Source organism: Bacillus rossius, chromosome 14 (genome assembly GCF_032445375.1).
Source record: "Bacillus rossius redtenbacheri isolate Brsri chromosome 14, Brsri_v3, whole genome shotgun sequence".
NCBI classification, from domain to species: domain Eukaryota; kingdom Metazoa; phylum Arthropoda; class Insecta; order Phasmatodea; family Bacillidae; genus Bacillus; species Bacillus rossius.
In genome coordinates this window covers 38,436,898-38,459,911 of record NC_086341.1, presented here as the reverse complement: position 1 = coordinate 38,459,911, position 23,014 = coordinate 38,436,898, and the positions used below count along the sequence as shown (strand labels likewise).

At 34.8% G+C, this 23,014-nt stretch overlaps 1 protein-coding gene across 4 annotated transcripts in view; it reads left to right on the top strand.

Moving 5' to 3' along the window:
* LOC134538802 (transcription factor Dp-1) overlaps positions 1 to 23,014 on the top strand; it is a 174,717-nt gene that overhangs the window by 133,584 nt on the left and 18,119 nt on the right. For 2 of the 4 annotated variants that reach the window (XM_063380303.1, XM_063380302.1), the window contains exons 3-6: positions 4,663 to 4,741; positions 8,047 to 8,162; positions 9,949 to 10,088; positions 13,228 to 13,393. In XM_063380303.1, the coding sequence (XP_063236373.1) occupies positions 4,663 to 4,741; positions 8,047 to 8,162; positions 9,949 to 10,088; positions 13,228 to 13,393 (501 nt within the window). Of the gene's footprint in view, positions 1 to 4,662; positions 4,742 to 8,046; positions 8,163 to 9,948; positions 10,089 to 13,227; positions 13,409 to 23,014 lie in introns of all 4 variants that reach the window. The other 2 variants (XM_063380301.1, XM_063380300.1) reach the window with 1 other exon arrangement.

The following is a 23,014-nucleotide window of genomic DNA, read 5'->3' as shown; positions in this document are numbered from 1 at the left end:
TGCAGTTTTTATGCTATAAAATGTTTTAACTAGCTAATGCCCAGAATGCGTTGCAATGCCTCAGTCAGTTTTTGTTGTTGTAATGTTTGAAGTAAGTACATGTATATAACGCATCTCTCTATCTCTCTCCATCTCTATATAGCTACCTATCTCTATCTCGTTTCAAATATTGAAAATTAAAATTGAAACCGCGACCGAATCCTTTTAAGGGTGTATTTCCCGTTTTATTTTTATTTTATTTTTGCGTTCAACTGGTTAAACGTGCCAGCATTGCCTCTAACCCCCAAAATTCTCAGTTACTTATTCCATTTGGTTCTCCATATCCATTCTGCACAAAAATGTTAAAAATTCAACGTTGACAATTAATGGTGAAAAATTTTCAGTATTTTTTCACCATTAATTGTCAACGTTGAATTTTTAACATTTTTGTGCAGAATGGATATGGAGAACCAAATGGAATAAGTAACTGAGAATTTTGGGGGTTAGAGGCAATGCTGGTGGCCACTGTGTGGAATGGTTCAATTATGCCAGAAATTTTTATTTACTTTTATTTGGTCTTTTTAAAGGCCAGGTAAGAATTTTTTTTCTGAAAAATCATTCCATATCCCATAGAAACCAGTAAATTTTACATTTAACATAAAAAGTTACAGTTTTATATTCCTTTTCATTCACACTATCCATACTGTGAAAAAAAAGTAAAAAAATTCAACTTTGGCAGCTAATTATGCAAAATGTATGCTATATAACAATTTTTTTTTTTCCATTTTGTGAAAGTTGAGCCACTCAGTATCAAACTAAAAACGTGTTTATAAGCAAGTTACAAACAATACGGAAGCTGCTTAACAAATTAAAAAAAAAAAGGAGCTAGTCATGGGGACTGTCAACAGAAGTGAAAACTTGAAAACTTTGTTTTTAAATGTGTAATATGACATAATTTCTACGTCAAATGTACGTAAGAAACTGATTTTGGTATTATATCAGTACGATGTCAGCATGATATCATTTATCCTTACATAATTTTTTTAGTCACAACAGATGCCAGTGGTATGTCAAAATTACGTAAAAATTCATTACCTAGCTGTGACTTACCAGTGATGTCAGACATAGGTCATGTATTAACGTGGTCAATTCAACTTTTACTGCTACTACAGCATGTCAGTGATGCGAACTCACAAGATTTTACCCATCCAAAAAAGAGTCCAACACGCACATGATACAGTCGAGTATATACAATGTATTAATGTATGTATGCGTGTACATGTACACAGGCCGGTGCGATTCGCCAGTCTGGCGCAACACGTCACTAGCATGTCGGTGACGCGAACCCATAAGTTTTGCCCCTACCAAAAATCGCTCAACGCGGCTTAGGAAGTTTCCACTTCAAAAACTTTTAAAATAAAGACAATGCCTTTCAGATATTTTTGAAATTATAATTTATCCTTCCGTCATTTGAAAGTTGTCACTTGATACACAGATGGATGAGACGGGTCATTATGAGTCCAGCTATAATGTTGTGCAACAAGATAGGTCAAGGTTTGAGGATCACGACTGAAAAAAAATTTATTTGTTCAGGTTGGTGATTCTGGAGGGAGTACTGCTGCAGTGCAGTGTGCAGCTTTCTTGCGTAGGAAGAAACGCGAACAAAAGAAGAAGAGAAAAAAAGAATATTAGTAGTTGTGTCGGCACTGAAAGGGGAAGCCTATGAATCACTGACTCCCGATCACTTCTTGAACATACCCGAAGTTCATCGCTCGCTCGTACAACTTCACGGTTGGATGGGGAAAAAAACACTATTTTGTGAGATTTCATACATTTTCACAGTTTTGGGTTCTTTTTTTTTATGTTATTTACGGGTGCTCTCATTTAACAAATACACTTATAATACGAAACATATACACGAAAATAATGCCGAGCGTGATAAATATACGCAAATTGTGTTTTCAACTACATTTCTTGGCGCAAATCTCACGTAGTTTCCACACCAGCCGATAGAATTCGCTGCCGGAGCAGCTGCGTCGACTGTTGAATCATTCCATTTGCAGACCAAAATTTTTTAATTATTTAACGAAACGTCTCTGATCAAAGCGAAAAAGACTTGGAAAAAAAATGTCACCCAGGCTTCAGACCTGATTTTAAACAAGTAATTATATTTAAAAATACTGGCTCCGGCGTTAACATTCATTAAACCGTTAATACAATAAAGTTTCCCTTTGGCTTTGGTTCGCGCCATCCGCCGCAGATGGCGGCACCGTGGTTACACATTTCCGTTACATGCGACTTCCGTGCCATTAACGAAATGGCACCAATCCAAATGCCGTATACCGAGAGCTAAGATGTAACACGCATAATTTATATTTTGACGTGACAACGTCTAATAAATCGATGAACGCCGGCTTCACGCACGAAAAAGTGTCCCGTTACGCATATTGTTCCGTTACGCGGTGTCCCGTTACGTTCATTGTACGCTTGCGTCCCATCTATCTCTCTTCCACTCGATTGGCCTATGCGTCCGAGGAGAAGAAAGACAGCAGCAGCACACAACTTACATCTACACGTGAACTGTTTCGTCGGCTGGTTATAAAGTAAAGTGAAAAGTTAATGTGGTTTTCATTGCTTATTACAACAACAATTTCGGCAATAAAGGTTAATTATTCTTGCATTTTAAAACCTGATTACTAGTATAATTTCAGGTATTTATTCTTTTATTATTAAAAAAAAATGATTCAAGTTTATTCATAAAAGTATGCAATCATTTCATCAATGTTTTGTTATGACGTTGTCACGTTCAACTATCGTCCGTAAACCGACTTTACAGACAACCACTTTTTTTAAATATATTACTTTTCCTAACCTTACAGCAGCCAAAAAAAAAAAAAAAATGTGATGCGGGACCGCCACGTACGTTACTAAAGTGGAACGTCACCTGGGCAGAGAGATATGATATGTCTATACACATTTTGGCAATTCTGGTTGAATTCAATTGGATTTCAAAGACAAATCTCCTTGTTGTTTTCAGCGTGACGGAAAAAAAAACGCAAACCTGAAAGGTCGCCTCACCAATGCTTGCCCGAGCTTGCTGCTCTCCGCCATCGAGTGCCCCACTCCCGAGCGTTTCACTTGCCGCAGAGAAGTCTCGTATGCCGAAGAAACACTCGACGTGGACTGCCTCGGGGTCTGTGAATATTAGGTTCCACCGCACTAAAAGCTCGCGAGAACGAAGCAGGACTAGAAAAATTTTTTTCTCTGCTTGGCGGGAGGGGGGGGGAAGGTAATGGAACTGGAAAAGCAGCTGTCGCGCGGTGGTGGTTCCGCTCTCCGCATTGTGCTTCCCCTGGGGCGAGGCCTCATGCGGGAATTGTTTGTACGTTTTACTGCATGGGGGGGGGGGGGGGCAGGTGGTGTCACGGCTTTGCATCCTGTCCGCCCCCCTTCCCTCCTTTCTCTGGCTCTCAACCCACGGCCCCCTGCCATCATGGCTCCTGCTGATGTCTTTAGGCTGAACCGTCGACGTCGGAATTCCTACAGGATGTGCTTGGGCTAGAAATCGCCTTTGATCCTATAGTTTCGGGAACACGTCCGATAGTTTCGGGAGCACGTCCGATTGTTTCGGGAGAACGTCCGATAGTTTCGGGAGCACGTCCGATAGTTTCGGGAGCACGTCCGATAGTTTCGGGAGCACGTCCGATAGTTTCGGAAGCACGTCCGATAGTTTCGGAAGCACGCTCGATAGTTTCGGGAGCACGCTCGATAGTTTTGGAAGCACGCTCGATAGTTTCGGGAGCACGTCCTATACTTTCTGGTAGCACGTCCGTGGCCTGCTGAGCGATTCCGCTCTGATTATCGAGCATCAGTTTAGTTCAAACAGGAATACAGAATAAAAAAAAAAGTGAGTGAGTCTTTCAGTACTCGCCAAAGATGTGTCAACATCTGACCTCTGTAACAACCGAATACACGTGTTGGGTTTAGCTAGTGTTGTGCACGTGTGGTATGTCTAATTTTGTTGGGTGCTGTTCTGAAATCTCCATGAGATGAGCGACTATTTTCAGGGGAAATCTCGAAATGATGTTAAGTTTTGATCTCAAATACTGTTTTAGCTTATTAATTTCCTTTAGAACTACAAAATTTTCAAACTGTAGTAAACATATAGGTGTGAGTAAAATAAATAATATAAGTCAAACCATTAGACTGTTGAAACACTGACACTGAAGTGTGTTTGAATCAGCACATGCTAAAAGGGCCTTAGTCTAAACAACCCAATTTTGAGAGAAAAAAAATGAATAAATCTGTCTCCAAGCAACCCTTTTAGCGCATGTTAAGAATTTCCCTAGCTAATATTAGCCAACCTGCACGTGTGACTCAATCCCTTTTAGCATAGATAGAGGAAGCTATCCTATAACATGCGATTTTCATGCTTAACTCACTTGGCCATTTTTTTTGGTCTTAGGCCCTTTTAGCATGTGTCGATTCATTTATATCTGCTACAAATTTCACACACAATTCCACGCCCGGCTGGTATCGAAAACCGTACACTCTTGAAGTTTTCCATTATTCCATCCAGTGAGATCTCTGGTGTTGGCAGCTCCACATCTTCTATGAGTTGCCTGTGTTTCGTTAATAATTTCCAGTCAGTAAAACAGTGTGGTGTTCCTCTCCCTGTTCCAGGCAGCGACCATTTTAACTAGCTCCGGTACGCAGGTTCTGCGTACCCTCAGCCTCCAAGGATCCAAGACTGCCACACAAAGTAAGCACCGTACTTTTAAAAAAATGTGTATCGCACAGGTGGTGATAGAAAATGTTGTTATACGTAGTTGAAATGTATGAAAAATGTTGCGTTAGTGTTATTTATTCCTCTAAGAGAAAATTAGACTTGATGTAGATTTCTTCATTCCACTTGCAACCGGCCACACAAAGCAATTGCTTTAGCAGTCACAAAAAACTCTAATTTAAATATTATCAGAAAGTGGTCTCAATATTATAACAAAGTAAATTATTTTGTATCTAGAGGACTGAGTGACAAAAAGGTTTTATCATTCTAATGATAGTCATTTAAATAATTTAGTGTGTGAATACAGTGATATATTACAGTGTTAAATAAAAATATCATCTGTTACATACATGAACAATAAATATTTTTTTTTCATCTCCTTCATGTTTGTAGTAAAAACCTAGAATAAATGGCCCAGCTCTCATTTTATTTTAATTGGTAAATATTCACGACAGGAAATCTTACGTTAAAGAAACACAGGAAATGTAAACATTTTTGTGTGTTAGCCAGGGCCGCTGAGAGAATTTGTGGGCCCCTGGGCAGCTGGGGTAGTAGGCCCCCTTCCTTTTTTTTTGCATACCACTACTACGTAGGCCTATACCATAAATATATATGGTATCGTAAAATTGCATACTTCATTTGAACATACATAATGATTTCCTAGTTACTTAGTTACTTTTACATTGTTAATCCCATCAAAATACAAATAATAATTAATTTTGATGTATATGTTGCTAAAGAAAACAAAAAATCTTAAATGGTAATTAGAAATTGCATTATTATGAGTGTTTAAAATACATAAGTATAATAATTTATTCTGAAAGTAAATATTATTAAAATAATGTAAAGTAATAATCAATTTTATTACTTCGAAATCATCAAACACACTGAACCACGTTCATTACATTGAAAAATTTGTGATACATATTAATTATTTATAACGTTCCAGGGACGTCGGAACGTTTTCATTAGTGGGGGGCCGAACAGATGTATCACACTTACCTCAGTCATAGAGCGGGGGGTCCGGGGGCCCTCCCCCGGAAAAATTTGGAATTTTAGACTCAAAATTGTGCTATTTAATGAGTTTCCGAACCAAAATATTAAATATACCATTCCAAGAATTTGATGACGTAGTATGTATTAAATACTACTCTGACAGTAGATGTAGTACAATTTAAATAAAATGCCATCTAGGAATTTGAAATCATTTTACAGTATATTGACAATTATAAATTTGATTTTCTAATCAATGTGATCACCAATGCAACATTTGTAAATACAGGTTGAGAAAAATACTACTACGACCAAACATTTATTCCGGGAAAAGGAGGGGGGCGAAATGCTACTCTCGCCCCCCCATGCATAACAGCACGGGGGCGACTCGCCCCTGCTGTCCCCCCTGTTCCGACGTCCCTGTAACGTTCCCATTTCTGCTACTAAGCAAGTATGTATTTTGGTGTGAACTGAATGTTACAAGTACCTACTGCTCGGTTAGGTTATTGGTTATCGACTGTAGTTTTAGGAACACACAAAACAATTATATATATATATTGTACAAGATGTTTCAATAGCGTGGGAAAATGTTTTTCCAGCCATTTTTTTTTCCACTTCCCAGCCGGGCGCCCGGGCCCCTAAGGCTACCGGGCCCCTGGGCATTTGCCCCTTTTGCCCCCCCCTCTCGGCGGCCCTGGTGTTAGCAGTTATTTCCATACAGTATTAAAAAGTGGTATTATTGTGCTGGGTTGAAAAGAAAACCGATGTTGCCACTTCGAAAGTGTAGTTGCTGGCTGATCAAACAGGAAAAGCTCATGGTGAATAATGTCAAAGAAAAATTAACACACAAAAATTAATTCGCTGTATTGCTGAGTTTATTCTGAACTTAAGTAGGGCATGTACAAGTCACTAAAGTCACGGAAAATTAAAGAAACTGAAGTAGTAGTCGCGAAAGAGTCGCAAAATTAACAGTAATTGAGCTGGAGGAAGAAGTTGAATTTGCAGCATGCAGACTTTTTCTATCTGGCATTTTTTGAAGTGAAACTTCTTTGGGCACGATGGGAGTAAAATTTCAAGGCGGATTTTTAATGCAAGGTTTTTGTGAAACATTGTTGTGAAACGTTTCTGACACTAAACGGGCGGAGAAATGAGCTGTGGACGGTGTAGAGAACTCGTTCCCTCGAGCGGACTCCACGTGGCGGCGTGCGGCTCAGGTTGAACCCTGCTGTGCTGCAGGGATAGGCGGGTCATGGCGGTAGGGACCCGCTTGTCCTGACCCCACGCCGACTTGCTGGCATCTAGTACACTGTTAAAAATTTTCACCTTGATTTTACAAAGAACGGTGCTTAAAAATTATCCAGGGATCTTTGTTACTTTACGGTTATCTTCGTAAATTAACGGTGATGATTTCATTTACATTGAGCCCAAATCAATAATAATCTTGGTGTATTACAAAAAAAAATATTAAAATACTTGAGTGAACAGCACCTTACCTTGCACCTGCCTGTTGACCTTTTTTACAGCGGAGCACGGGATGTAATACGGTTTAGTTGTTAAGAAGATTCAGTTATTTGAGATTACTCTGTTTATTTTAGGAAATTTCTAACATTGTAAGGGAGATTTTGGGCAGAGGGCAACACAACAGGGTTTGAACTTATTTTGAAGTGAGAAATAATTTTGTTAAATCATGTTTATGAAGTAAAAAAACTGTCTTATTTATTTCTCTCTCTGTCATCTTACCCCTTACGATATACTTACGAGTCGAGGTTGGAATTACCAAAGAAGTTTCACTTCTATCACGTGTAATTAGTTACGTGCAAAAATTTGTATTTTTTTATTTAAGTTTATAGTTACTCATTAAATATGTCTGCTTAAATCATGAGCTAATTATCTCTGAAAAGATGTCATCTTTGTTGTGTTAATGTTAAAAAGTTGTAAGAAATTTATCATGTACTTTTTATAGACTCTATCAAATCTAAATTATGCAGCTGTGTACAGATTTCACAGTGGTATTTTCACTTAGAATTAATTTTAAATTTGCTCTAAAATATTATCTGTTTGTTCAATCATTTATCTGTTTTATTTCTATTGAGTTCAGTCTACACCAAAATGTTACTTCAAATGTAGAACATATTCTAAATGTGAGATGGGGAGCTACAACTTATAATTATGCAGTCTGTAACACTATTTGTGTAATTAAAATGTGTGTAGTTTTATAAAGAGGGATTAGATAGAGCAGACAAAGTGTGTTAGATGGTATAAACTGTGAACTTGTGATTTTAACGTAGGATCCCCTCACATGGTAACAATACCAATCCAGTCTGCCACCCCGATGAAGGTTGCAGCCATCAAACAGGAAACGACCATCCTGCCGAAAACTATTCATCTTGCCTCAAATCCCATGGTGAGTTTCATTGATTCTAGTACTACTGATAAAAAAACTCTGCTAATATTAATACTGACTTCTATTAATACTACAAATACAAAAATTTTTACTGCTATTTATACTTATGCTACTACTAAGGGTGGGCCAAAAGTGACAAAGGCATTATAACTGTGAACAACTGTTTTACTTATCATTGATTTCCATAAATTTTTTACAGAATTAAAGACTAAGGATGGGAGATTGTTTACACTTTATTGTCGACTACAATCGTTATAATCAGTGGAAACTAATGATAAATAAAAAATTTATTCACAGTTATAACCTCTTTGTGATGTTTGGCCCACCGTGTACTACTAATACCAGTTATTATCTTATACTACGGTTACTCACTACTGCCAATAATAATACTACTTATACTACTACTATTCCTAATACTACAGGTACCGCAATTTTATGTGTTTTTGTAAATACTGAGTGTGCTATGGCAATTCTAAAACAATGGACTGGAGTTATATAGGATCCAAGTTCAAATCTTGGTTCTCTCCATCCTGATTTCGGTGATTCGTGGTTTCTCAAAATTACTCCAGGCAAATGCTGGAGTGGTTCTTGATAGGCCTTGGCCACTTCCTTCCCCAAAAGATCACTTAGTGGTCCATCTCTAATGACTTCAGTGTCTGCTGATGTGATATAATGACTATAAAATGTTAGTACATTTAATTATTTTTTTCTGATGAGGATAGTGATAAATAATGTGCCAATGAAGGAAATTTGTTTGGTAAGAAATAGCCACAAATTTTGTGTATAAGGTGATTTATATATTAGCTGTAAGAGTTACGGTGGCAAAATATAATTTTGAACCACTTTAAACTACCATTCTATCACTTTTTTTCATTAGATATTGATGTATAAAAATACTTTTTGGAAAACTTATTTCCACATAAACTAGAGTTGCATACATTTAAAAAATTCAAAATAAAGGCACTTATTTTATTTCTAAAAATATATTTCTGTTTTGATTACAAAATATAAAATTGATTCATGTTTATACACCATTTTATTTTTAATTAATGTTATCATCTTTAATTTTCGTTTTTGTACCTGTGTTTGTGTCGTTAACACCGCTGAAGCCCTGGGCTGCGTTGGTGGGCATTATACAGTAAATTGTTTTTCAAATATGCCTGATACTGATCAAATAAGTAGTTTTTAACTTTGTGATTTATATTATTTTTGGGTTTAATGTATATCTTTAGAAAGCACTTCTTGGCGACTTATAATGTAAACTAACTTTATGAATAAGTTTATTCTTTTCTTATCTTATATTACTCACATCTTAAGTTATTACAGTTAAGGCATTTCTGATTGTGTACAGTTGGAAAATAGTTAAAACATTGCATATGGGGCATATGTTGTCTTCAAGGTGCAGTTAAAACAGTGCATATGGGGCATATGTTGTCTTCAAGATGCAGCTAAGACAGTGCATATGTGGCATATGTTGTCTTGAAGGTGCAGTTAAGACAGTGCATATGTGGCATATGTTGTCTTCAAGGTGCAGTTAAGACAGTGCATATGGGGCATATGTTGTCTTGAAGGTGCAGTTAAAACAGTGCATATGGGGCATATGTTATCTTCAAGGAGCAGTTAAAACAGTGCATATGGGGCATATGTTGTCTTGAAGGTGCAGTTAAGACAGTGCATATGGGGCATATGTTATCTTCAAGGTGCAGTTAAAACAGTGCATATGGGGCATATGTTGTCTTGAAGGTGCAGTTAAGACAGTGCATATGGGGCATATGTGGTCTTCCAGGTGCTGAGCACCTCCCAGAGGATCGCTGCACAACACGTACTGCCGACAAACATCACTCCCAAGAACTACATCTCCCCGATTCTCGACCACAGCGGGTCGCGGAAACGACAGGAGAACGAAAACGACTTCATTCCTGAGTAGTAGGTGTCCAGTAATCCTATGGCTTGTGTCGCAGCCAGAATTTGATTTTTGATAATTTTTTGATGTGACAACGTCTAATAAATTGATGAACGCCGGCTGCACGCACGAAAAAGGATGACTCATTGTCCCGTTATGCTTTGTCCCGTTATGCTCATTGTACGCTTGCGCCGCATCTATCTCTCTTCCACTCAATTGGAACAACCATCGATTTGACTTTTTCGAGGCACATTAAACTTGAAACACTTCCATTCGTTTCCTACTTTTCCTATCATCGTCCTATCCTTAACAGAATAACACAGATTGGAAGAAGTTAAATAGCAAACATGTATAAAAGTGATAGTTAAAATAATCTCTACGTGAAAGTAATAAACATATTTGAATTAATGAGTGCAAATAAAAGTATGCAATCATTTCATCAATGTTTTGTTATGGCGTTGTCCCGTTAAACTATCGTCCGTAAACCGACTTTACAGACAAACAATTTTTTTTTAGGTTTATAATGCTACTCCCTTGATGTGGTCTCATGTCAAATATGACTTCTGTCATTTTAATATTTAGATATTTAAAACCAAATACTTAAGCAAGGCTTCGAAAACTCATGTGTAAAAATTATATGTTCAGTTAATACATTGTGTTCATTATAACGAAGATTTCTTATCCTCAGGACCCCATATTGGTTATGGCCTAGATTCTTTATTATGTTCTTTTTAATGTAACAGAGATTTTTATGTTGCTGAAGATTCTTAATGGCTATGCCTTCTGAAACTTTACTCTTCCGTAGGCACGGACAGCAACTTATTCATTAGACATTATAAGCTCAGTTTGTTATGAGTCAGTTTGAACTTTCTAAGAAAATCTGATCCAAACAATACTAAAAAAACTCTTAAATAGTGTTCTGAATTTTAGGAAATATCTGGACAGTTAATAAAAATGGAGTTTGGACTTCACATACAAATTTAGGCATATGTACTAGTTCACTGAAGGAAAAAATTATATATTTGAAAAATATCAGCGGTCCTACAAGGAAACACAATGTCCATGGAAAAACTGGCCAACAATCATTGTAGCGACATTATAGGCTTACACTGAAGTTTGTGGTCAAATTCTTCCAGTTAAAAATCTTTAAACAAATGTATAATACTGTCACACCCCTGACTGTAGATAGCTAAATTTCTCTTAATTGTGTCTCGCTTATTTCTTAGTGATTCACCCCTTAACATGGTAAAATCCTAGCTGAGCAATCATGTGCCTTCATGCTGGTGGTACGCGGGTAGTCATGTGGTCTGGTAGACCAACCACATCCCAGCTCTTAAAAACTTAACGAATCACAACTCTTCTTACAGTGTAGACCTTACAGTAATGTTCTGCAGTTAAAAAAATCATGCAACTGCATAGTCACTTCTGATTTATTGAAAAAATAACCTCCTGATGACATTTCGACTCAATATTATTTTCAAAACTGCGGTATCATTCTAACACCTGCCCCTCACCCCCCCCCCCCCCCCCCCTTTTATTTCCATCATAAGAATATGTACAAAACATACCAGTGTATGTCTGTTATCGATAAAATTGTCTACAGGCTGGCATGAAGGCTTCACACACCAATCGTTCTTTCCTTCACTGAAAAAAGCTAGATATTAGAAACTGTACCATAGCTTACTTAATCGTAACTATATATGTAATTTTATGCTGGAGTGTGATAGAATCATAATACTACGGACTGACAGTTAAATTATGAGAAAGGGTAAATATTAGGTAAATAATAAAAGGTTCGCCACCCAAGTTCCTAAAATGTTTTCAGTAAACATTTAAATTTTAAATAATTTTATAATTTTGGTATATGATACCAATAATTAACATATTAAGTAATATTGAATTTGGGATTTTAAGCTCTGATTATATAATTTTTTATGTCACATTTACGTTACCGACTTTAAACACAGAATGATTTCCTGTATTTTTATCTTGATCAATGTATTCTAAAAATCGATATTAAGAATTATTAAACTAAAAAAAAAATATAATGATATCAAATTTTAAGTATGAAAAACTATTTTGCTGATACTATTCAGTGAGATGTCAATTTTGATACTGGAATCGGCCGATTTTATAAATTTTGGGGTTTAAAGTTTCAGAATTCAATGATTTTGGATTCATTTACTTGGCCATATATTACTCTGCTTAGAAATAAGGAATGTTCCATTATTTTAATCAAACTTTTGAATATTTTTTTGTTGGTACCTTCAACTAGTATTGTGGACCAATTATGTGGGATTATTTAATATAAACGGAGTCTTGTTTGAAATCTTATCGTACAGTACATCTTGCTCATGTATTCATGTTGCTAGATGTTTGTAATGTACTTACCATTAATATATATCCTAAAACCTATTTTAGCCTTTTAAATAAGAAGTTATTAAGTGGTTTGCATACCTGATATTTTTTAAATATTTTATGGATAAGTGCTAATTTTTTTGGTGTCTCATATTCATTGTAAACTTTTATCACTGTTGATTTACACATATTCATTGTATGCAAAATATATTATTGCTAATTGGTGTACCTGGAAGTTGGTTCAAATACTGTTTTTTTAATATTTGATTAGCAACATATCTAATGTGTCATTAAAACAACATTATTTGACAGCAATAAAGATTTACTATTTTTTTTTATTGATATACCAAACTTTGCCTTATTTCAAATGGAATCGCTGAGTACATTTGGTCACAGTTTATACCTTAATACAGCAAATGTAATAACATTCTTGTATCTTGTGTTAGATTTTGTTTTTTTGTAACTTGTAGATCTATATGAATAAATATTAATAAGTATCATTCATAAAAAAAATATTGGTTAAAAAGTACATAATTTAGTGGAATTTTGATGAGCATTATTTTGAGAGTATTGAATCTGATGGAATTAAATCTGAGAAATAAATGTAAAAACTTCACAATTTAGTAAACTCTATTATCAAAATATTGAAGAATCGGTTAATTTTAATAAATGATAAAATTCTAGACATTAAACTTTTAAACGATATTTCTAAATATAGTGCTTGAAAACCCTTACAACTGATGTATTGGCCGGTTTCGTGCATTCAGACATCACTTTAGCTTTTCGTCGATCGTGTGTTTTTAGCAGCAAGAGGCGGAAATCCGACAAAGTGGGCAAAGGCCTGCGACATTTCTCCATGAAGGTGTGCGAGAAGGTGCGCAAGAAAGGAACGACGTCGTACAACGAGGTCGCCGACGAGCTCGTCGCAGAGTTCACGAACCCAGCGCTGATAGTGTCGCCAGCAGATCAGGTAATGGTTGAAAAGGTAATATCATTGCCGTAGGTATATGTAATTTAGGTCCTAGTGTGTGATGTACATGGTAAAACGTAGGCGATTTGATTGAAACCTTCTTTAAGTTTATGTAATAATAAATAATACTTATCTAAGTATCAATATTGAAATATCATAAAATAAAAATGAAAATATATTGTTATGGAACATGTCAATACATACATAGATGTGTGTGTGTATATACACACACACACTCTCTCTCTCTCTCTCTCACACACACTCTCACACTCTCTCACACACATGCACACACACACACACACGCACACACACACACACACTACCATTAGGATAAATTAAAAATACAACTTAAAAGAAAAAGGTTTTCGAACTTCTTAAAATATATTTAAATATTAATTTCCCTTGCAGTCTAATATTTAGACCATAACCTTACAATTTTTTGTTTCGAATAAGGCTCGCACGACTTTGTAAACAGAACTTATGACCCTATTTTGAAGAGTCTATTAAATTTTTTCCCTGTGTGTAGTTAAAAGTAAATTATATATTGTCTTGTGTTTACTATGAAATACAGCATATTATTTAACAAACATGATACTTAAATGTTCCATAATACTAATTTCTCCAAAGCATTGTCATTTTCACTGATAAATGATACATTTTTTAAATACAGTGATTTGTAACGAGCTCATCTAACTTTTCAGAACAAATAAAATAAATCTGTTACGTATTTCTGTGTTTGAAAATTTTCCAAGGTCGTAACGTAAAAATTAGTAACTAATAAGTTCCAAGATTAAAAAAAGTAAACTTTTAAAATTTTTTATTAAATTGCGGTGCAAACGTCATACTAAATAAATTATGTACTTTCATTGAATTTAATATTGAAAAAATTATGTATTTGTAGTTAGCATTAAGATTTGATATAAAATGCTGATAAGTTTAATAATTTTTAGAGGTCTGCAAGTCTGCAAGCCGAGTACTTACTTCAACTCAAGCTGGGCTCGAAAAAATTGTTAGGCTCGAAACTTTTGAGCTTCAACAGCAGCAGGTTATTTGGCCGGAAAGCATTGTGACGGTGTTTTAGTATTTACAGAAGAAAATACAGTAAAACCTCAGTATAACAAACTTGAAGGGACTGATTTCGGGTGTGTTTGTTATAGTGAGGTTTCTTTATAACGAGGTGAATTCAAAACTACAAGTGATATGTATACAAAAAAGAAATTAAAAAGAATTGAATGCATGACGCTAAGGGCCGCTTGCAGAGTAAGGTCAGTAAATCCAAGCAAAAACTTTGACCGTTAAATGAAATGGAGAAATACTTTATTTTGCATCAAAGTGACAACTATGCAAGCCTGTATAATTTTTTTTTACTGAGACAAACATTTTTGCCTCCCTAACCAACACCATAGGCTACAGAATTTTTAATTTTGTGGTAAAATATATTGCATTCTTTTTTAATCCATTATTGTAAACAAAAAATAATTATAGCACCGAAAGACGATAAAATTCATCGTATTCATCGCATATGGTTTTGTCCATCCATAACCTAATTTGTATGTAATAAAAAGGAATTCATCAAAGCTAACCTCCAAACAACTAAATATGCTAAATATATTGCTTTCTTTTTTTAAATCCATTATTGTAAACAAAAAAAAATTACAGCTCCGAAAGAAGTAAAAATGTGTCCTAATCATCGCACATGTTTTTGTGCAGCCATAACCTAATTTGTATGTAAACAAAAGTTATTCATCAAAGCTAACCTCCAAACAATAAAATACTCTTAAGTAGAATTATTTTACCACAATTAGAAAACAACTCTTAGACTCCCGCGAATTTTAGATAAGTAAAACCTCCACAGAATCTAAAATAAATATCAGCATTCATGACAACAAACGAACCATAGATAACATATTTCCACAGAAACAGATGTAACTTTTGTAGGTGGGATTTGTGACAAATTTTCTTGGCGAAGTTCGGAACATCGATTAATCGAAGTGAATTTTTTTCCCCGCTAGTGGTGGTGCAATGTTTTTGCTTCGAAGTGTGTTTCAGTACGTGAATAGTTCTATGGTCAAAGTCAGCCAATATTATAAGATGTGGGAATATTTGTGTTTGTTTACCGTAACGTAATATTAACGAAGCAAATTGTATAAATATGAAAATTCTAAGGAAATTTTTTGGAAATTTTTAATTGTGCTTTTGCTGTAGCGGGGTTTTTTGATGGAAATATGAAAAAATACTATATTATTTTGAGGTACAAATACATAGGGATATATGGCGTTTTGGTGGGACCAAACACCTGATTCGTTATAATGAGGATTTCGTTATAAAGAAGTTCGTTGTAAGAGGTTTTACTGTACAGTAAAACTCGCTTACGATGGTCCCGCATGGTAGGTTTTTCCGTATAAAGCGTTTAAATGGTCCGGGGTCTCGTCATTTATGCCATTAAATGTGATATAAAGTCCCTTTTAAAATTTTTCGAATACAAAAACTTACGAACTAACTACAGTACAAACCCAATAGTTATCTTAGGATCATTACCATAAAAAGAACTAAAGATTCTTTGTAGGTACCATAATTACTACAGAAGCATGATAGCTACTACATTTGCACTATAGTTACCGTAACAACCGAGATGTATATTTACTGTGATGGTTATGTATTTATTTATGACGTAAAATTAAAGAACATTATTTTAAAAAAATTGATGTTAAATTTTGGTATGTACGGTTGGCACATGTTGCTAAGAAATAATGTGAGTTGAAAGAATGCAGTACTACTATGAAAAGTGAAAAGGGTACTAGTGGATTTTTAGGTTATGGCAGACACTTTCATTTTTGAGTAATATTGACCGAAAATGAACAAGCGTATCGGAAATCTGCAGAAATGCCTATTCAACTAAATATCGGCAAAATTGGCTTCTGCCGATTCGTGTCGGTACAGCTCTACATTTGATTACATGAGTAAATATATTTCAGCCTTCAGGATATTGAAAAAGACTTTAATTTCCTTGTAGGTCTATTGTGTGTGTGTTTTTTTTTTTTGCAAGTGTAAATTGAATTAAGTAAAATGCTTCTATTTTTATTATTTTCAATTGATCAAACTTTAATGACAAGTAACAAATATTTGTGACTCTAATTTTGAGGTTAGGCAATTTTTTCAAAATCTAAGAGTGAAGTCCACATCTATTGAATGTCCGCATCTACTGAATTTTCTTGTTAGTCCCCTGAAAAACGATAGATAAGATGTTTGACTGTAGTTGCGTGGTTAATTGTTTTTTTGAAAGTAATTCGTTAACGCATACGGCAGAACAAAAGAAATACCACATGGTTGACTGACAAGGAAGTTAACAAAAATTGTTGAAGAATATTTGTCCCTGCCAACTATCCCAAGAACCAGCAGTCCTTCCAAATGGTGGCAGGAGAACATGTCACATTTCGAATTGTTAGCACCAGTGGCAAGACATTACTTAAGAGTAGGGATGGGGCGACGGAATCCAATATCCGCCGAATCCGCCGAATCCGCCGAATCCTAGGGATTCGAAGGTTCGGCGGGTCTATTATAGGATTCGTCAAAGGATTCGGTTTTTACTATTTACGGGAAAAAAATACAGTAAAACTCACTTACGAGGTCCCGCATGGTAGGTTTTTCCGTATAAAGCGGTTAAATTGCCCAAGGTCTCGTCATTACGCCATTAAATGTGTGATATAATGTCCGTTAAAATTTTTTCTGAAACTTCTTGTCTCAAATAATGGCACACGTAAATATGAAGAAAAGACAAATGAACAACAACATACGAAGAAATATGGATAATGTACCATAACTACAGTACAAACCCAATAGTTATTTTAAGATAATTACCATAAAAAGAACTAAAGATTCTTATATAATACCATAATTACTACAGAAGCATGATAGCTACCATATTTGCACTATAGTTACCGTAACAACTGAGATGTATATTTACCGTGATAGTAATGTTTTATTTATTTATGACATATTAAATTAAAGAACATTGTTAAAAAAAAAAAAAAAAAAAGGATGTTAAACTTTGATATGTACGGTTGGCACATGTTGCTAAGAAATAATGCGATCTGAAAAAATGCAGTACTACTACGAAAAGTGAAAATGGTACTCGTGGATTTTTAGGTTATGGCAGTCTCTTTCGTTTTTCAGTAATATCGGCCGAAAATTAACGAGCGTACTGTATCGGAAGTCGGCAGAAATGCTGATTCAACTAAATATTGGCAAAATCGGCTTCTTCAATACAGCTCTACATTTAATGACATGAGTAAACATATTTCAGACATCAGGATATTGAAAAAGACTTTAATTTCCATGTAGGTTTATTGTGTGTATGTTTTTTTTGCAAGTGTAAATTGAATAAAGTAAAATGTTTTTATTTTTATTACTTTCAATTGATTAAACTTTAATGACCAGTTACAGATATTTATGACACTAATTTTGAGGTTAAGCAATTTTACTAAAGCATTCCAGCCAAGCAGGTTGCCAGCGAGAGACGCTTCTCTTTTGCTGGAAACACTATCTCCAATCGTAGAGCTAATTTAACTCCTGAATGTGCAGAACAAATTATTGTTCTGAATGATAGATTAAAGAACAGAATTTAATACTCTCTGACAATCTCTCTCAGAATTATTGTTCTGAAAAGTGGAAATGTTGAAACAATGTGAATGTACTTTTCAAACAACATGATTTTTGGTGCTAAGTTTGTTGAAGCTCAGTAAGGACTCCAGAAAAATTGACAAGGGTGAAATTTTTCCAAAGATATGTTATATTTACACAAACATATACTTGGTTATGTTAGTTGGATGATATCAGTTACTAATGAACCAATGGAAACAGGTAAGATTCAATGAAAAAAAATGTTATTTTTTTTCTAGCAGTGCAAAATGTAAACACACTCTGTAAATAGTTACCCAAAATTAATAAGCCCACTTCATTTTAATACTTCATTCAAACATGATATTAAGTTTAAGATAAAAATAATTTCCCAAAAGTGTAACTGTACCACAAAAGCTCGAGCTCGGCTCGAAGTAAAATTCTTAGGCTCGCAGACCTCTAGCTTATTTATAGAAAAAATCCTAACTGCTAATCTGTACTAAAACTGAAATTTCTCAAGAAAAAATTGTTGTCTTTATATACACTTATACCAGAAATGTACCAATCTACATGTGATAAAGTCAAGGGACTTTTAGTGCAAGCAGAATACATCTCACTTACATTAGATATGTGGACATCATCTATTAAAAGATTCGGGTTTGGGTTCGAGATTCAGCAATTCCAGTCGAGGATTCGAGTTAGGATTCGGATTCGAGGAAATCAGGATTCGCCCCATCCATACTTAAGAGGCCCGCTTCGTCAGGGGTGTATGTGTGTCAGTGAGGCGGGATGATAAGCGCGACGCTCGCTGGTGTTTCCAGCACGGTATAGCCTCTAAGCGCAAGTCTCTGAACTGCCGCGCATTCGTCTCGTCGTCACAAGATATCTGTGAAATTTGAGCGGTGACCGTAACATTATATGGCGGAGAAATGAAGATAAAGGTGTTATGCAAGCCCCTTAAGTGCTTTCAAGAATCTGTACTGATGGTTTTATGCCTAAAAATTACTCTGAAAACACGCGTTTTAGGCATTTTAACGCTTCTAAAAATACAGTTTAAAAACTTAATCCGAAATTAAAAGTACTTTTTGGCCCTCAGCGAACTCTTAAATGCTATTCGTAAATAGGCCCCGCTCGGATATCTTGAGTAGTTTTGAAATCGTGTTGTTTTTCCTGAAGCTCTGCACACCGTATGTGTGCCCAGGTAGGCGGGCCCCTTAAGGATTCCAGCCACACAGGTTGCTAGCGAGAGACTCTTCTCTACTGCTAGAAACACCATCTCCAATCGTAGATCTAATTTAATTCCTGAACATGCAAAACAATTAATTTTTCTGCATGATAGATTAAAGAACAGAATTTAATACTCTTATGACAATCTCTCTCAGAATTTTTGTGCTGGAAAGAGGAAATGTTGAAACAATGTGAATGTACTTTTCAAACAACATCATTTTTGTTGCTAAGTTTGTTGAAGCTAAGTAAGGATTCCAGAAAAATTGACGAGGATGAAATTATTCCAAAGATATGTTAACTTTACACAAACATATGCTTGTAAACTTTGATCATGTAGTTGGATGATATCAGTTACCAATGAACCAAAGGAAACAGGTAAGATTAAATGGCAAAAATGTTTTTCTTGTCTAGCAGTGCAAAATGTAAATGAACTCTGTAGATAGTTGTTAATAAGCACACTTCATTTTAACACTTTATTCAAACATTATACTAAGTTTAAGGTAAAAATAATTTCCAAAAAGTGCAACTGTACCACAAAACATCAAGCTCGAGCTCGGCTTGAAGTAAAATTCTTAGGCTCGCAGACCTCTAATAATTTTAATTGCATTTTGGTGCTTGGTGGTGTATTAACTTGAATTTCGGTGATATTTGGTCCTGTCCCTAGACATGACATGTTAATAAAGGCTCCCAGCATGTATATTTTACTTGAATACTGTGAGCCAATTTTTCATACCTGAAGGCACTCAATTAAGTTTTTTTTGCCATTTTAAAAATATGTATTACAAGTGGAAAAAAAAACCATGAATAATAACTACCATAAGAAAGTGCAATGGCTCTTAAATATCGATAGCCTTTTCTAATGAATATATCTGGTTTGTAAATGTCACATTTATTCTCGGAGCTCTGCATGTAGTTTGGTGGCAAAGCCAGGCGGCTGCCTTACTGTTCTTAACATTTAAAAGTATCCTAAGTATGTTTGGTAAATATTTATGATTGGATACTTTTTAGACATTGTCACAGAAACCTGAACAGTATTCACTGGCTGAACCGTAACCATTCCCACTTTTTGTGACTGATTTGAATGTTTTTAAAAATCCTGAAAATTATCCTTATCAGAAATGAGAAATGTTTAAAATTAAACACTCACTATACTTACAATGGTAAAATAACAGCAGTACCCTGGTATTTTATAAATGACGCCACTGGTTATTAGCAAACATAGATATAATTTTGCTGAGTGGTTCATCACTTTGTACTGCTGGTATTTTTTAAAATAAATAAATAAATAATTCTATAAAAATTATCTAATGTGGAAACTAACTTGATAAAATAATACTACTTTCAGCTAAAAGTAAAAGCTAGTGATGTACGAACCTGCAAATTTTTAAGTCGAGTTGAGTCGAGTCGAATTTTACAATAATTAGTTTGAGTCGATTCGAGTTGAGTTTGTAGATCATAAATTCAAGTCGAGTCGATTCGAGTCTGAATTTTTATTTGAATCTTTGACACTTAAGTCGAGCTTGAATATTTGCACTTTACTGCTAAGAGTCCTTAGATGGTGGTCTTGTTATATCATGGCCCACTTAATCAAATATATTTAAAATACAAGTTTTAATACAAATAATTCATTTAGAATAAATTCTTAACTGATTTAATACAATTCAATAATTGAGGTATTCTGTAGAGCATCATACTACTAGTTACATTACTAATCACAGTAAATTAACTCATTATAAAAATTGAAAAATATGTTAATAGTTATACAAAAACTGTTCCAATAGTGCAGTTAACTATTTACATGGTAAGTGAAATCAATTTCAAATAAGCAACAAATGAAACTGTAAAAAATTAAAATATTGAACAGTAATCATTTTGATTATTTCATACCACCTATAAAAGAGAATATTAAAGACTGTGGTATCAGCCTACAAAACATAATGAAATTATATTCCTAGCAGTACATATTTAAAAATATTTTTATGGAAAGCGTATTACTGTAAGAAGTAATATTTTAAGGCCACATACCTTTAGAAGATGAATTTTTGACTGACATTGTGAGTGTTTGCTCAGTAAAAGTACTCTTAAATTAACACTAACGTGGCGGGGAAAAAAATCACTGTTATTCTGCAACAACATTTTAATCGCCGAAAGATCGGAGATTATGTACCATTTACGACAAAGGAACACAACTTTGTGCACAAACAGTTTGGTGGTTCCAATGATTATTTTGGACCGAATGAGTTAGCTGCGGCCTGCAGCATTCACGAGTCAATAAAAAACAATGAATATAATTTAGGCTTGTAGGCGCGAAGGTTAGGTTAAGTTTCACACAATCATTAAAACATTTTTGAAAACTTTCACTTATGGGAAGTGTAAGGCCGTGCTACAATTGGTGTAACATTACAATAAACGTTCCCATAACAAATATAATAGGTACATTTAAAGATGATTGCTACAACACTAATGCCGTTACGTTGCCAGCCAATCGCAAGCTGGCACTTCCAACCAATCCATGCTTTTGTATTTGTATTGAATAGTTACACTTTATAATAAACTTTATACTTCATAATTAATTTTAACTTGCCACTTAATTTGGATAGCAAACAATTATACAAAATGCAATCTTGCCGAACGTAATAGTGTAAACAAACATGGGAAAAAAAATTCATGTTCGCCACCCTACACTTCCTAAAATTAGTGGAGCCATTAAAGTTTTTTTTTAAATGCCATTTCGTGATTGGTGGCGTATCAGTCGCAAAATTGCGCTCTGTAACACAAATATAACGCTACCGTTAATTTATTATTGTAACGTTGCGCCGGTTGTAGCACGGATTTACTAAAAAAAGTAATTTTGTGCCGATATTATGATTATAAAATTTAATTCGTGTTTTTGTTTATTAAAAATGTGTTCGTCTTCTTTGCTATGTGGTCACACCTGTTAAGTTGGCAATATGTAAAACTAAAATATAAATAATATGCCCGATTGTCATCGTTGTTTGTAAGTACGTGTTTCGGTCTTACGTACGTAATTTTTAGTGTCGGCCGAAGTCACGTAAGGAGATATTAAGAATTGTAATTCAATTTTATTATATTTTATCGAGTTTTACGCGAATTTCCTTTTAAGTTTCGCCCCGTTGAGTAAAATAAACTCAAATGCCGAGCCGAGCCGAGCTGATGCTACTCGCTCGACTCTACTCGAATTTTCGAGTGTCGGCCCATCACTAGTAAAACTACTTTGAACCACAAAATAAAAACATAAATGCATTTTTCTATATACTGTATTAGTTATTTACCTCGATAGTAACTATCATATAAATCAAAGTGTTTGAAATCTGTTAGTAAACCACAATACTCTGAAATATTTGGTTTAACTAGCACTATGTGGGGCCTTTTTTGACACAGAAAGAAATTATTACATCCTGAACATGTAAATGTTAACCTTTTAACATTGAAATTTAAAAAAAATATTGAATGTTTCACTATAACATTAGTTATCACTGTATTTGCACATGTATTATTATATTCCTGACTCTCTCTATATACTTATGTCAACACACACACACAATCTCTCTCTCTCTCTCTCTCTCTCTCTCTCTCTCTCTCTCTCTCTTTCTCTCTCTCAGAATATAATTGGAAATATTGATTCAAGAGAAAGGAAAATGGCCCTTTAATAGTTCAAATGCTGTACTTATGACGTATGTTCACAATAGTGAAGGCACTAGAGAAATTTAGATTTCCAGAAAAGTATTATTGAGAAAATTTCCAGTTAATCACCGG